Below are 15,605 nucleotides of genomic sequence, written 5' to 3'. Positions count from 1 at the left end.
AATAATTTAGTCTCATATTCCAATGTAAATATATTTCTAGTCCAACGGCTACAAGCCAGCGCCTCTAGACCTGAGCGCGGTCACACTCACTCCCAAGATGGACGAGCTAGTCGACCAACTGGCTGAGAACACTCACAACCTTTGGGCTCGGGAGAGGATACAGCAGGGATGGACTTATGGACTAAACGAGGTGAGTGAAGTTGGTCTAGCAATGAAGCTAGTCACGTCAGCAATGAAGTCAGTCACGTGTGGATGTGATGAGAACTCCGATTCTAAGATTATTTCTGCTTTGCATTAAATTTCTGACACGTCCAAGATTGTTTAGACAATGCAAGCTGATCACCTAATTTTCTGACAAGGTAATCCATGCATCAATGCATGTCAATTGTCCGTGCCACTAAATAATTACGAGAGCAAATAAAGTTAGAGTAAAGTACCTTTTTTTTTATAAAATAAGGGAGCAAACGAGCAAACGGGTCACCTGATGGAAAGCAACTTCCGTCGCCCATGGACACTCGCAGCATCAAAAGAGCTGCAAGTGCGTTGCCGGCCTTTTAAGAGGGAATAGAGAGGGTAGGGAAGGGAAGGGAATAGGGGAAGGTAGGGAAGGGAATAGGGTAGGGGATTGGGCCTCCGGTAAACTCACTCACTCGGCGAAACACAGCGCAAGCGCTGTTTCACGCCGGTTTTCTGTGAGAACGTGGTATTTCTCCGGTCGAGCCGGCCCATTCGTGCCGAAGCATGGCTCTCCCACGTACCTAGGTGTATACTGTCTACTGCTTACATGCTTGGGCACAAAAATACAGCAGTATTCTTGTGCCCAAAGTAAGCACGTAGCTGACCTGGTTTCATCATTACTACAATACTAGATGACGCCAAAATTCGGTTATCGTGCAGTAAACATAATTTTTTTGCAGAGATAACAGTATCCTATGTTTTTTTCGGGGACTGGGACTCAAAGTAAGGAAAATCGGTTCAGCGGTCCGGCGAGAAGGGGCAACAGACAGACAGACACACTTTCGCATTTATAATATTAGTATGAATTATTGTTCTTATATGTGTAACAAGACATTATCTTCATGACAGGACGCTGACATGCACCGCTCGCCCCATCTAGTCCCGTATCCGAAGGTAGACGACGCCATCAAGAAGGCCAACCGAGATACGGCGTCGGAGACTGTTAGGACTCTGCTGGTTTATGGATACAACTTGGATCCTCCTACCGGGGAGCAACATGAAGGTATGCTTATAACGGTATAGACCGTATACGAGTTTAAGATCGCTCGGTGAAACTGGAGAGGGCAAAAGGCGCCCAACATCTACCGGAAATGTGTATATTTTGTCTATACACATTTCCGGTAGATGTTGGGCGCAATCTACCAATAATGCCGAGCAATATTAAAGTTGTGCGCGGCCGATATAAATGTATTTTCTTCGTGATACGATAAATCTTAAATATTTTTCTGTAAACCCCTCCATGATGACGCGGACGCCCACAAACTATGTTCCGAAATTCGTTCTTCGGGATATCGCCATACATTTTTTTTCGCGGAAATAATTATCCTATGTCCTTTTCAGTGCCTTAAATTATTTGCATACTAAACATCTAAATCGGTTCTAACTAAATTGGACGGACAAATATCACCCTTTGCGCTTATAATATTACTAAAGATTGTATTCTATCGTTACATAACATCGTTGTGTCAACACTTTTTTCTTAGATTGATTTGAAAGGGATGAACACTAGACTACATGTTGCCACTTTTTAATTTTCTTCACATTTTTGACAGACTATAGATCGTTTATTTGCTTAGAATGCAGATATACAATAATAATCAGATGTTACATCGTTCTCTTATCAATATCGTCTTCTTTTCAGCCTTGCTGGCAGAAGCTTCTAGACAGAAGCAGGCTGACTTCCGAACATACAGAGCGGAGAAGAACTACGCTGTTAGCTCAGGGAAATGGTACTTCGAATTCGAGATACTCACCGCGGGACCTATGAGGGTAATTTATATCGTCAGTGACATTGCTACAAGGATTTGATGACGAAAAAATCCATGTAGAAATGTATGTACAAAAAATGTATATCACCTTTCTAAAATTCTATATCGGTTAAGATAGAAATAATATTATAGTAGTTACATCCTGCAGTATGTCTGTGGCGCTAGCTCTCGTGTAAATAAAAATAATCACTGACATGGGCGTACCGAGGGGGGGGGGGCAGGGGGGGGCAGCTGCCCCCCCCTGGGTCATGTTGACGTCCCTACTAAGTATATTATCTAGTACTTTCATCTATAAAAATTAAAAATAATAAAACAAATTTTTGCCATTTGTTTGCAATACAATAATTTACAACTAAAAATTATTCATTTTTTATTCTTTATAAACACCTAGCTTATAAAAAATCTGATTTGCCCCCCCCCCAAGAATCTGCGTAATTTGCCCCTCCCCCTGGCCCAGAACCTGGGTAATTTGCCCCCCCCCCTGGCCCAGAACCTGGGTACGCCCATGATCACTGATTTAATCATTTACATCTGTGGCTTTCAGGTCGGTTGGGCTCATGCTGATATGGCCCCAGGAATAATGTTGGGACAAGACGAAAATTCATGGGCATTCGACGGTTATAATGTAAGTAGACTTAAAAGACTATTATATCAAGTTAACTAATCAAATTCCACGTCTGTTCAATAATATGTAGAAAGGAGTACCACAAGGTTCTGTACTTGGTAATTTTTTTACTTTGTGCTCTTGAATGACCACATTTTTAAGTATGTAGTTTAAAATCAATCCAACAAGTTTTTGATAACGTAAAAATGTATATAAAGTAAATACCTTATAACGAAAAGCAAGAAATATTGATTTTCAACATAAGTAAGTTAGTTAGTCTATGATTGATGTTTTCGAATGCTTTACCAAAATCCAAACTATATTTCTTCTTGTAAAGTACTTTACTGTGTTTTGTACTTTAATTTTTCGCTGTGAAGTTTACAATACTTATTATACGTCCAAGAAGCTGTTTTTATTACATTATTTATGTAAGGAATAGATATTTTAAACGTGTTTTCTTTAGTCGTTAAAATGGCATGGTGGAGCAAGCGACACGTTTGGACAGCAGCTGAAAGTTGGCGATATTGTTGCGTGTTTCTTAGATGTCACTGACCAAACGATTAGTGAGTTAGATGACCGACATGTCAAGTGTTTATGAGTCTAACAAGTATTGATATGCCTATTTTGATGTAGATAAACTGAGAAAAATCATAGTATGACCAGATGCAGATTTTATGCTACCAAGAGCTAAAATTTTAAACTAATTTATGTTGTTGAAACAATTTTTTGTCAAAGATAATATAGAAATTAATGTTCTGGTTTATAAGGCATGCAATATTATTTTACAACCGTGAAGTTTCTGAGATGGTAGTGAAGGATACGAACAACAAAATAGGCATACAAACGTACAAAATTATATGTTTGTATAGTACTGATTAAAAGTTGGTAGGTGTTGTTTAACCACCCCAAAAATGTGCCTTTAAAATTAAATATGTGTACATACGTAAATCCCTTGTTAAAATATCCCTGTAAAATGTTTTCTGTATTTAGTAATTAAAAACTATAAATATAAAAAAAATCTTGTACACTTTAGACACAAAACACGACCAACAAATTACCAATGTCAAAATTATAGATGTAGGTATAATAATTATGTTATAGGATGTCTAGAGTAGCAGCTCTCTTACATAATATGACCATCCGAATAGGGCTCTAGTTGCTCTCATAAATACGTAGCAACAACGAAATTTATATGACCGACCCGAGTTTGACAACCAACAGGAAGTTCAAAAGTAATGCAGCAATTCTTGTCGAGCATTTTGTGGAACCATTTTTTTGACACCATCCTACTCTTTCATTGTATTAAACGTATCTAGACGTAAGTTAACTTTAATTCGTAAGTTCTTTTAGTCTTATGTATTTGGTAACTTTCAAGGAGGAAAAAGTGTTCTCTGGAAACACTGAGTCGTTTGGCAGACAGTGGGCAGTTGGAGACGTTGTAGGCGTTTTCCTAGATCTCATTGATAAGACGATAAGTAAATACTCTTGGCAATAAGCTTGCTTCTAGAGGTGTGGCAGAAGTATTTTTTACTTACTAAAAAGGCGCTTTATAATTTACTTTTGAAAAATTTAAATTTCATTTATAAAGTTAATGAATCCGGCTCGAAGGACCAACATGGTCCTGTGAGCCGGATACATTTCTCTATGGCTCTGCTCATTACACATGGGCCAAGAGAACATTTAATTGCAAACACTTTTGTAGTATTTGATATGTTATAAAAATAGATATTTCTGCCACAAAAATGCCAATATTTTGATCGATTCGCTTCATTCAGCAGAAGAGCTTGTCACCGCATCGCTTTGCTTTTGATAGTCAAAAAGAGGCACGAAAATAGCGATAAAAATCTCAAGAGTATTGAGGCATGTGAAAGCATCATGGTTCGAAATAGATTTAGATGAAACGGTTTTGAAATCATTTTACCCGTTTCTACAGTTAGACAATACATTTTGACCATTTCCACAACAGATACAGATACATAGATGACTAATCATGTATGTACAGCCTTACGTATTTAAATGCTGTATGTTTTGAACTGTGCATTATGACTAACTGCCTGATTATAATATTGGTTCTGGTTCAGAAAAATTACCCAAGTTTAGAGCCTGTTTCACCACTTTCTGATAAAGTGCCGAATAGGCTATTCACTACTTTTTTGACAGATTCTCCATACTTTATCTGTCAAGTTAATTGGTGGATAATCTATTCATCACTTATCAGGAAGTGGTGAAACAGGTCCTGAGTGTTTTGTTGTGAAAGTCTTAAATATTAGACCCCTGATTTATGTATTAAAACGTGTTTTTTTTTCTGAATCAGCTTCAATTTTAACTTACTAGCTTACAGATCAGTGCAACTATTCAGATTTGAGAATACTAACCCAATTTTGTCACTAACTTTATAAGTTTTTGTTCTTTAAAAAATAATATTTAACGTTTCATTTATTCTGAGTAAATGTATCAAATAAGTTTTTGTAAATAATCATGGCACAATTTTGTACTAATAATATAGGTCGTGTACAATTTTAAGATCGCTTGGTGTAATTATTATTGGCTTTGGGGACAAGTCCCGAACTTGTGAAAAATATTTAACAATACGAGGCACCTGCCCCGCTTAGTCTTTGCCTATTTACGCTTACTCTTACTAAAGAGACCCAAAAATCGACTGGACCTTCCACTTCCATTTTTGCTGAGCTATCTAAAAATTGTGCGCGCCCTATACTCATTATCAAACTGTCTGATTTTCACAAATTATGATATTTATTAGGTTTCTCTCTCAATGGTGAACTCCTAATGGATGCTTTGGGCGGAGAGACGACCTTTGCAGATGTACAGGGAGATAATTTCGTACCTGCCTGCACTTTGGGTGTGGGACAGAAAGCTAGGTGAGTCTTTGGGTTATATGGAAAGGATATAGGGTAGTTTTTGTTGTATTGACTCTGGTTGTAGTGGTCTAATTAAAAATGTTTTTGTTCTTCAGACTTTCGTACGGCCAAGACGTTAACTCCTTGAAGTATTTTACGACGTGCGGTCTACAAGAGGGCTATGAGCCTTTCTGTGTGTAAGTACTGACAGTCCATTCAAAGAAATTTTACGTCGGAGTTATTGGAATAATGCATTATATTATTGCTGCGTTGTTACAAAGCACGTTATCACAACGCAAGACGATGACAGCGCAGAGCGTTACCTCCCATTCAAATAATATCAGTCGTCCGTCAATACACCGACTATAACTATGTATGACGAATATAACTATGTATGTTAAAACATCGAAACGTTGCCACTGCTGCGATGCACCTTAACGCAAACGCAACGCTTGATGCGTAATACCGAAAATATTATGTTTGTAAAAACGCCGCTGCGGCGACTCAACGCAACACAATTAGTACATATTGTCGCTTGATGACTATCATTGCTATTATTACAATCCATCCAGAGTTATGTCACCTCGATATATATTATTCACTAGTTGGGTTATTACAAATTATTTTTCCTCTAGCAACATGAAGCGCGACGTCACACACTGGTACACGAAGGACCAGCCGATTTTTGAGAACACAGACGAAATGGCCGACACAAGAATCGACGTCACGAGGATACCTGCTGGCTCGGGTAAGTATTTTATAAAAATTTTAACTGTCAAACTGACAGTAAATTTAATGCCTACGTTCTACGAAACGGACTCACAAAGACTCCACTGTTTTTCGGTACTGCTTACTCCTCGTCCCACCTAGATCTAAAAATTACCTAGATCTTAAAGTGACCTGTACCGCTAAGTAAAAATTAAGATTCTGTTAAAATTTGTAATTTTTTTTTTCAGAAACCCCGCCCTGCATGAAAATATCTCACAACACTTTTGAGACGATGGAGAAAGCGAATTGGGAGTTCCTGCGATTGTCTCTGCCCGTTATATGCCAGGCTGAGTTTATTGAGTGAGTCATTGTGATATTGATGATGATTATCTAGACTTATATTATGTCTGAAAGTTCATCTGTCTTACTTGTTCATTAATTTGGTATGTATGTACTCCACACCACATTCATTTAAAAATTCCCGCTGAATACACTCACTTTAGAGTTTCGCACGATTTTTTATAGTCGCGCCTCGACTAAGTAATTAATTTATTTTTCTAGTGAGCAAGAGAAAGCTCGCCGTTGGGTAGAGATAAAAGAGAGACAGCAGATACTACAGAGAGAAGCGGTAGAGGCTCAAATGCCGGCACACATAGACCAGATCATGAGGAGCGGATTCACCATGAATGATATCAAAGGTATTGTAAAGATCTCTAGCAAAATATTACGTCAAAAATTTTATTGGTCGTATTAATTGGTCCTTGCTTCTCAAAAAAATATTACCCCTTTTTTTAATTTTGTAAATTTGTATAGTGTGGCTTGTGACGTAAAATTTTGAATTGATAGAAAAAAAAATTAAAAGTGTTAGTATTGTTAAAATAATTTGTTCAGTTAGAATTTAGATACTCCCTAATGTTGATTAATGTGTACATTCCTGTTGAGCGAGGTCATATTGCTTCGTTGCGTTGTGTTGCCGCAGCGTCGACGCACCAACGTTTTACATACGTTTTAAGACATGCTATATTATGTTGCGGTGTATGCGTTGTGTCGTCGCATGCGTTGTTTTGATGGCGACGGTACAACGGATAGAAGATAAGAACGTCTCGGAGATGAATAACAACGTCTCCAATTATATTGTCGCGTATAACGGCAACGCAGATGTGGCATGCATTGCGTTGTTACTCCGTGTTCCGACGACACAACGCACACAAGGCAACGGAGCAATGTGGCTTCGCTAACATAACGTTTTAAAAAGCACGTAAATGTTCTATGTGACGTACCGGCCTAAGACTCCTGTGTTTTTATAAAAGGTTGACAAAAATAAAATACTTATGCCAAAAGGCAAATTTTTTTTTTGCGGATTTCCAGAATACAGCCAGGGTCTTAGGCAAAGACACTTGCAATAACGCAGTTAAGAACAAAACTTGATTTATAGTTGGGGTTGATTTGTCGGCTCGGTTTGACGACTGCAAGGTGCGGTTGCCGCACGGTGATCTGCAGTTTTCATATTAAATTCATATCCGCAATACACGGATGGACCGCCCGAGCAGTTGTTGAGCTGTCGGTGCAAATTTCAATGCGACCGCTTCAGAGCAGTCGGTCCCGACTGCAGCTTTCGCGTCTATTGCCAGTCCAATAGTATTATAACAAAGTTGATTAAATAAAAATTTCAGAAATGTCATGTACAGTGTTTCCAAAGTGATAATGCGCATAGAAATTTTCGTAATTTTTCGGCAACGCTCGTATTTCCCGAGCGTCGGAAGACGTCGCTGCAAGCGCTGTTTTAAACGTAACTTTAAGGAAAACACCGCCTGGCGGCGACGTAGAGGAGAAGCATCGTCAGATGCTTGGACGTTACCATGGTAACGCCGCGATAGCTTCCCGGCACTTATTGACGGACTGGCGACAGCGGACAGCCACCAGCTATATGATATTTACTTCTATTTCCTTTGAACAAGGTGCAAAATGCAAGTTTCATAGATTCGTCACTCGGGTGCTTTCGTGATTACGACAATTAGCGAAGATTTCCATGCGCATTATTTGGGAGTACTGTACTTACAAACCCTATTTGTTTTGAACTTCGTTATCTATTTATGTCAAATCCGAACCCTGTTTTGATCCTCTCCCCAACCCCAAGGTCTTCACTACGACGACAACCAGGAGGAGATGCCGAGCTCCAACCTCAAACGGCAGCCGACTAAACCCCCCAGAAAGGGATCCTTGACCAGAGGTCTCAGATTTGCGTTAGCTTTGACCATGTCATGCCCGGTTTATGGGATCTGACTGGAGTTTATCTAGCACTATAAGCGGGCCATACACGCAAGGGTGTACCTAAAAGGTTTGCCTGAACAAGTAAACTGTTCAGGTAAACAGGAGCGTGTATGTTACAAAACTGCAAGTTTGCCTTTACTTTGCCTGAGAGGCATAACTGCACAGGCAAACCTGTTAGATACACCCTTGCGTTTATGGCATGCTTCATCTAGCTACAGTTTAGAGCTAGATTTTATCTAGCGCTTTTGATTGGCTACCTAACGTCGAAATGTTAACCCATCAACAATGATATCGAAAGGATAAACTCCTGTCAAAATAGTTCATAAACCGAGCATAAATGGTTTGCATAACTAAGTGTTCTTTCTTATGGTGTGTTCAGATTGATGTGATGACTATTATATATGGCGTAACTATATGGTGGCAGGGCCTTTCTCCAACTTTTGAAAAAAAAAAACTCTGGCTTCATACTAATCTGAACTATACTTCATAAGAAAACCGTTATAACTTCTAAACTATCTGACTTAGAGCATTGAAGTAGAGAATTTATTTAAGATGAAAACCTCCTCTATCTTTTTTTAAAATAAAAAAGAACCAGTTTAATGCGCTAGATTTTTCACAAAAAGCCATTAATTAAAAAATACACATTTTTTTCTTAACCTTTGGTTTTTCTATGTTTAATTCCACGAAATTTATAACATATTGTCTGTGTAAGCGTAGTCCACAAGTTTAACTATCAAATGAGACCTTTTTTATCTTCATAGGATATTTACATGAGAAGTACCTGGTCAGATTAGTGTGAAAGCCCGAGAACAACTGAAATGGCTGCCATTTTACAAACGTGAGAGAGAGAAAAAAATTTGAGAGCCAATTTGTCGATAAAATATGGACACCGGTGTCGGGACACATTGTATATTATGTGATATCGAAAGTTCTTGCACCTTATTTTATAATGATACCGGCACAGTCACATCTAATCCGAACGCACCTATGCATCAAAATTAATACACATGCAATAACAAACAATCCGCACGTAACATGATGTCACATATAAATGCTTTAAACATTTTACTGGTTAATAAAAAGATTTGATGACTGTATTGTGCTCTTTTTATTAGTAAGGGAGATGCATACTCAACGACTATATTTTCTCTCTTTCTTTTCCAAACTTAATATTAGGTATACTTACATTTTTCTCTCTGAAAATCGATTTTTATATATTTCATATTAATTCTGCTTTATTTGTTGTAAAGGTTTGTTTAAATTTGACATTAAAATGTAACAAAACTAACGTACTTGGTCCATAAGTATTTTATATTAAAATCAAGACGAACACATTCTAAAAATACCTAAAATGCAGGTATTTAAGTCATAAAGATTCATAAAATAATCAACGCTTAATCGAATCATAAAGAGTATTTATTCAAATTTACTTATTTATAATTTTTTCTAGGTCCAGTAAATGGTATGAATCGGTCCACAAGCGAAGCAGAGATGTCGAAATATAACGAGCTTGGAGTTCCAGCGGAAGACAAGAAAGATAAAAGAGGAAGGTCACCGTTTAAGTAAGTAAACTTAATTCCTTCTAAAACGGTCTGGCGTCTTTCTGTCACGCAAAACAAGCGAGTCATTTAAGCGCGCCATATTTAGAACTTACCATTTTGTAAATTGTCGTTGCGATTAAAGATGCTTTGCGTTGTCTTGCCGCACGTCGTTGTGACGCAGAAATAAAAATATATGTTATTCCGTTGCAACGACGCAACGCACTGCAACGCAATGAAAAAGTTAAAAATTGTTTGAGTAATTAAATAAAACTCTGTTTTAAATTTCTGTTTTTTCCAGATTTTTCCGCAGCAAACGTGGGGAGAGCGGCGATCGGGCTAAATCCCGAAAATCCAAAACTCCCGACCCGTTGAGTGATGCCGAAGTGTCACCAGAGAGAAGCGTGAAGAGGCCAAACCCACAAATTAGAATATCACAGGTATGTTGACAAAGTGATGTAATTTTGGGAATAATTTTTTTTCAGACTCATCTAAGGTCTTTTTGATTCCCCTAAGAATGAAGCATTATTCCGCTGCGTTGCTTTGTCGCAATGTTGGCGTTGTGTCGTCGCTGCGTTATTTTACAACGGACAATTATAGACAATAGATGAAGTAGAAAATAACATGCTGATGTCGACACAACGCAGTATACAATGGGATATTTCGTTGCAACGACGCAACGTAAGGCACTAATGTGGTCTCACATTGATTTGGTTTTATATGCAATCCCATGATATTTTTGTCGTTTTGTGGACAAAAATATTATTTCGACGTTTTTTAGGACCAGCCTGCCTAGCATACGCCAACGAGATATCTCACTCTACATGTTTTCTCGATGTTTTATGGTTTGTCTCTTCATCTCTATTGACCCTAACATGACAAACATTTTTTCTCGCGTAGATCGAAATAACACATTTTTACAGAGTTTTGTCGAGATAATGTCGAGATTTTGACATTATGAGACGAGTAGTTTTTAATTATCTCGAGAATGAGATATCTCGTTGGCGTATGCTAGGCAGGCAGGGCCTGTAGACAAGTGGCAAAGCGCTAACGCTAACGCTACAAAATGTATGCGATTTGACATAAGTCATCGCTTCGCTAGCGAATACTAATGTCGAATCCATACATTTTGTAGCGCTAGCGTTAGCGTTAGCGTTTTGCCACTTGTCAACGGGGGCTGTAATTTTAGTATGTTTGGCGTGAAATCATTGCAAAATAGTCACATCAACATACTTCAATTATTATAGTTCCTGCATTATTTTTGCCCCCATTTTTTTTTTTGAGTTTGTATCCCTTTAATTGTATTCTGCTTGTTTTTTCCCCAAGGCGAACCAAAGATACAATAACTTACAACACAGACCTAGCGCTGCGAACATGTATGGAAGTCAGGTACTAAGTGTGAGTGGTAGAAAATTGGCTAACAAAATAAAAAAAAATGCGACAAATGGGTGGGGGATAAAATTTGGTACTAAAAAAGTTTATTGTGATAATAACGAGTTAAAATGTTAATTTTGATTCACAAAAAATCATTGGTTGTTTAAAAATCTTCTGCGAATTTACTTTGAAGTTTTCGAATCTGGTAACATTACAATTATTGTACTAAATAAATGTACTCTTCTTTCTTATTATTACTATACTTACATCGTAATATGTAACTAAACAAAATTGTAGCACAAATGACAAAAACACTTTAAACTTACTTAAATTTTTGTCTCTATAAATTTTGCTGTAAGTGCATGCCCAAAAATAACACAAGAAACTAACTAAAACACAATCTATTTCACAACTAAGCTGGCATGATATGGAGAAGAGGCTTGGTGAATTCATCCTTGCTCTTTGCGCTTAACGTATAACGTATATTTACATCACTTCTTATCACACTGGTAGTTACGCACGCAGCGAATACAACGCGGACGTACAACGAACTCATCGTGTATGCGTCACCAATACGTCGCGGACGCGCAATAAAGTAGTAACAGTCAGTGCTATATAAATTCGTTGCAAACACGCGATGAAAACGTTGCGTATCCGCTACGTATATGCGCATCCGCTCCGCCCCAAAGCTATCGCTCGTAGGGTATTTAAAGTTTTAATAGTGTTTTAGAATTTAAATCAAAATAATATTAAAAAAAAAACTAAAAAAGAAAACACGCTTTTTTAAACATTTAAAAAAATATTTGCATTGTCATTTGCTGTTAATACGTATGCAAAGTTTCGAATTAATTAGACTACTGGAGATAGGTGAAATCGTGCTCAAAGATTCCGTTACATACATTTTTTTATAACCTACTAGCTATCCCGGCAAACGTTGTTTTGCCTGTTTTCCCAATTTTCCTGCTTTCCTCTTGAAGTTTTTTTCTGATTTTTTTTCTATAAACCTCACGGAGCCCGAGGACTTTCCAACGAATGCAAAACCGTGGAAATCGGTTCGTGCGTTCTAGAGTTTTAGCGTCAGGAAGGAAAACCCGACTTATTTTAATATTTTAGATGACATCTCGTTACTAAACTTGTAGTTATTCTGACAAAAAATTAATTGATTGTTTATTTTTTCTTAATTATAATGAAATAAAAATTAATATTACTTCTTCTAATTAATTGTAAGTTCGTCTAGAATAATTATATTAAATATAGTAAGTTAATCATTTCTTATGACACATTTTAACTAAACTTTTTTAATGTAAGAAACAAATTCTTCTAAAACAGTTGCATACGCCTGTAATTAACTATTGTGTTAGTATAAAACGAAAATGTATTAGTTTTAAGTTTTGAATGTTGTCACAATATGTTGTTTGTGTATCTTTTGAATAAAATAAATTAAAAAATTAAATACATGATATGAATGGCCCCTTAAAATATCTACCATTTTCCAGACCAACGTTACCACCACTCCCACTCAGGACCGCAAGCAGATGACCACCACCAACCTGTCCGCTGCTACCACGGAGACCGTTGGCAATGAGATATTCGACGCCGAATGTCTCAAGCTGATCAACGAATACTTCTATGGTGTCAGGTAAGAGGCCAGGGCCCTGATTTACAATGAGCAATTCGACTTGGATTCAGAAACTTAGTAAACGTAGATTAACGTGGCACCAGCGGTTATTTACCTTACTTGTCTAGGCTAGTGCGAGCATGTTTAACATAATCCTAGGAGCTATGTTCAAAATGAGACACAAACAGTTATATTATATTATTATATTCATTGGAAAACCTCTGTATACGATGTGAATAATTGAATAAGCTAAGTTTTTTTTTTACATGGGGTCAATGATCATTACCGCCTCGAATCGCCGCGTAGGTACACTTTAGCTTACTTCTGCGATGCTAGATGAGAGACTAGAGTACTTCTACGGTGTTTTGTCACAAATAAAATACTTCTACGCTACAAATAACACTTTGCTAAACTTGATTTTTTACTTTAATCTTCCTTTTCCAGGATATTCCCCGGTCAAGATCCAACGCACGTCTACATAGGCTGGGTGACGACACAATACCATCTCCACTCCAAGGACTTCAACCAGAACAAAGTCACCAAGTCCTCAGTCATCATCACAGATGACTACGACAGGGTTATTGAGAGGTAAGCAACATATTATATCGTCCATAGACTTCATAAGAGACGGAAAAGTTTTAGCGCTTGACTGTCAAATTTCAGTAATTAAATTGGCACTCCAGAAAGGAGAGGACAAATTTGATTAAATAGCTTGCGTAAAAGCGATATGATAGAGACAGAGATATGTTTTAAGTGGGCCCCTAGACGATCAATTTTATTGTGCAATATCACGTATTGTGTAATGGTATTGATTGCGCAATATTATTGACCTTCTAGGATTAATATTGAACGCCTTTCAATCTTATTAACAAATAATTTGTTTTATAATATTGTTCAATGACATTTCACAATAAAATTGATCGTCTAGGGTCCCACTAATACAAACCACGATAAATACAAGTACAATCTTGCAACATGCAAGTTTATACTTGTACTGTACTTGTATCTATATATTTTATGTCAAATATATAACAAAGAGCTACTAAACTATCGTATATATTTTTGTTGGCCTGCAACTTTTCCGGGTTTTGTGGCCTATACTTGTATAGACTCGCTTTGCTCGACGTGTTCGAAAACTGGGTTATATCTAACATACACTATTTTCCAGCGTAAACCGTCAATCGTGCTACATGGTGCGAGCCGATGAGCTATACAACGAAGTGATGGCGGAGGCGACAGGGAAGGGCGCGTCCCAGGGCATGTTCATAGGGTGCTCTGTGGACACGTCCACGGGCACCGTAGCTTTCACGTGCGAGGGGAAAGACACGAGTATTAAGTTTAAGGTAAGCGAATGCTTTAAGTTTGAATCTAATAAACTATAGTCAGAATGAAATAAGGTGTCCCCAGCGGTCATCAACTATATGAAAAATGCTCGCACTGTATTCAGTTAACTTAAGAAAAAAGTTTAGCTCTTATAATGACACAGACTATTATAGATTCATCGGAAAACCTCTTTGTAACCCCTAGAATGATAATTTCCAACTTTTTAAAAATTCGAAGTGATACACTTCACACTCGATAGTTTCACAGTCAGTCACTCATATCGCTCTTAGCCCGGGCGCGCACTAGCGGCCAAGCCGCCATCGAGATAAATACCTTAGTATGAAACCGCCATAGACGACGCGCACCTGGCCGCAACGCGACCTGCGGCCACACCATACTTTAGATAAAATATGACAAGTTTTTTTTGAAAGGTTCAATGACCGCTACGGACAGGCTACGGCATTACGATAATAACTAAACTCCGACTTTTGTGTCATTCTGTTCTCTAGATGAAAAGAAAAATGTTAAAAAATCCTCACCAACTACCACAAAACTCCTTTTTCCTCCAGATGGAACCGGAAACCAAACTCTTCCCCGCCATCTTCGTAGAAGCGACGTCCAGGGAAATCCTCCAGATCGAGCTGGGCAGATCCTCCACCAGCCTCCCGCTGAGCGCGGCGGTGCTGCCCACCAGCGACAAACACGTCAACCCCCAGTTCCCGCCGAGGCTGAAGGTGCAGTGCCTGAAGCCACACCAGTGGGCCAGGGTGAGTGTCTTCATATCGAGCTGGGCAGGTCCTCCACCAGCCTCCCGCTGAGCGCGGCGGTGCTGCCCACCAGCGACAAACACGTCAACCGCCGAGACTGAAGGTGCAGTGCCTGAAGCCGCACCAGTGGGCTAGGGTAAGTGTCTTTTAGTGGGTTTTGGAAACAAACCAGCTAGTTTTCGGTGAAGGTGGCTGGTATTGTTGAAGCCATGCCAGCTACGCGCAGTTTTGAGCAGTGCGTTCAAATGTGTAAGAAATCCCTGCCAATACTCAAGGTCAATACTTGAAGCCACAGCAGTGGTCCAGGATGAGTGTATTTTAATGGATTTCGGAAACAATCCAGATAGATTTATGGTGAAGGTGGCTGGTATCGTTAAAGCCATGTCATCTTCGCGCAGATTTAAGCAATCCAGACATTTTATAGCGCTCAAATGTGTACGAAGTTCCTGCCAAAACTCAAGGTCAGTGCCTGAGCACCAGCGGCATATAAGTATGTATGGATTCGAGTGATGTCCAGTTTTATTGAAGCCAAGATGCA

General features: G+C 38.4%; 1 protein-coding gene across 29 annotated transcripts in view; it reads left to right on the top strand.

Annotated features, from left to right (window-relative positions):
• The window catches only part of LOC121737989 (ryanodine receptor), a 156,146-nt gene that overhangs the window by 56,021 nt on the left and 84,520 nt on the right, over nucleotides 1-15,605 (top strand). For 12 of the 29 annotated variants that reach the window (XM_042129768.1, XM_042129764.1, XM_042129751.1 and 9 more), the window contains 18 exons: nucleotides 41-190; nucleotides 1,087-1,240; nucleotides 1,880-2,007; nucleotides 2,551-2,631; nucleotides 3,986-4,085; nucleotides 5,372-5,489; nucleotides 5,585-5,665; nucleotides 6,104-6,216; nucleotides 6,425-6,536; nucleotides 6,738-6,874; nucleotides 8,314-8,406; nucleotides 9,898-10,009; nucleotides 10,287-10,425; nucleotides 11,312-11,383; nucleotides 12,856-12,998; nucleotides 13,422-13,565; nucleotides 14,146-14,320; nucleotides 14,870-15,067. In XM_042129768.1, coding sequence (XP_041985702.1) covers nucleotides 41-190; nucleotides 1,087-1,240; nucleotides 1,880-2,007; nucleotides 2,551-2,631; nucleotides 3,986-4,085; nucleotides 5,372-5,489; nucleotides 5,585-5,665; nucleotides 6,104-6,216; nucleotides 6,425-6,536; nucleotides 6,738-6,874; nucleotides 8,314-8,406; nucleotides 9,898-10,009; nucleotides 10,287-10,425; nucleotides 11,312-11,383; nucleotides 12,856-12,998; nucleotides 13,422-13,565; nucleotides 14,146-14,320; nucleotides 14,870-15,067 — 2,250 coding nt within the window. Of the gene's footprint in view, nucleotides 1-40; nucleotides 191-1,086; nucleotides 1,241-1,879; nucleotides 2,008-2,550; nucleotides 2,632-3,073; nucleotides 3,174-3,985; nucleotides 4,086-5,371; nucleotides 5,490-5,584; nucleotides 5,666-6,103; nucleotides 6,217-6,424; nucleotides 6,537-6,737; nucleotides 6,875-8,313; nucleotides 8,407-9,897; nucleotides 10,010-10,286; nucleotides 10,426-11,311; nucleotides 11,384-12,855; nucleotides 12,999-13,421; nucleotides 13,566-14,145; nucleotides 14,321-14,869; nucleotides 15,068-15,605 lie in introns of all 29 variants that reach the window. The other 17 variants (XM_042129774.1, XM_042129773.1, XM_042129752.1 and 14 more) reach the window with 5 other exon arrangements.

Source organism: Aricia agestis, chromosome 22 (genome assembly GCF_905147365.1).
Source record: "Aricia agestis chromosome 22, ilAriAges1.1, whole genome shotgun sequence".
Taxonomy (NCBI): Eukaryota; Metazoa; Arthropoda; class Insecta; order Lepidoptera; family Lycaenidae; genus Aricia; species Aricia agestis.
This window is presented reverse-complemented; position numbering and strand designations above follow the sequence as displayed.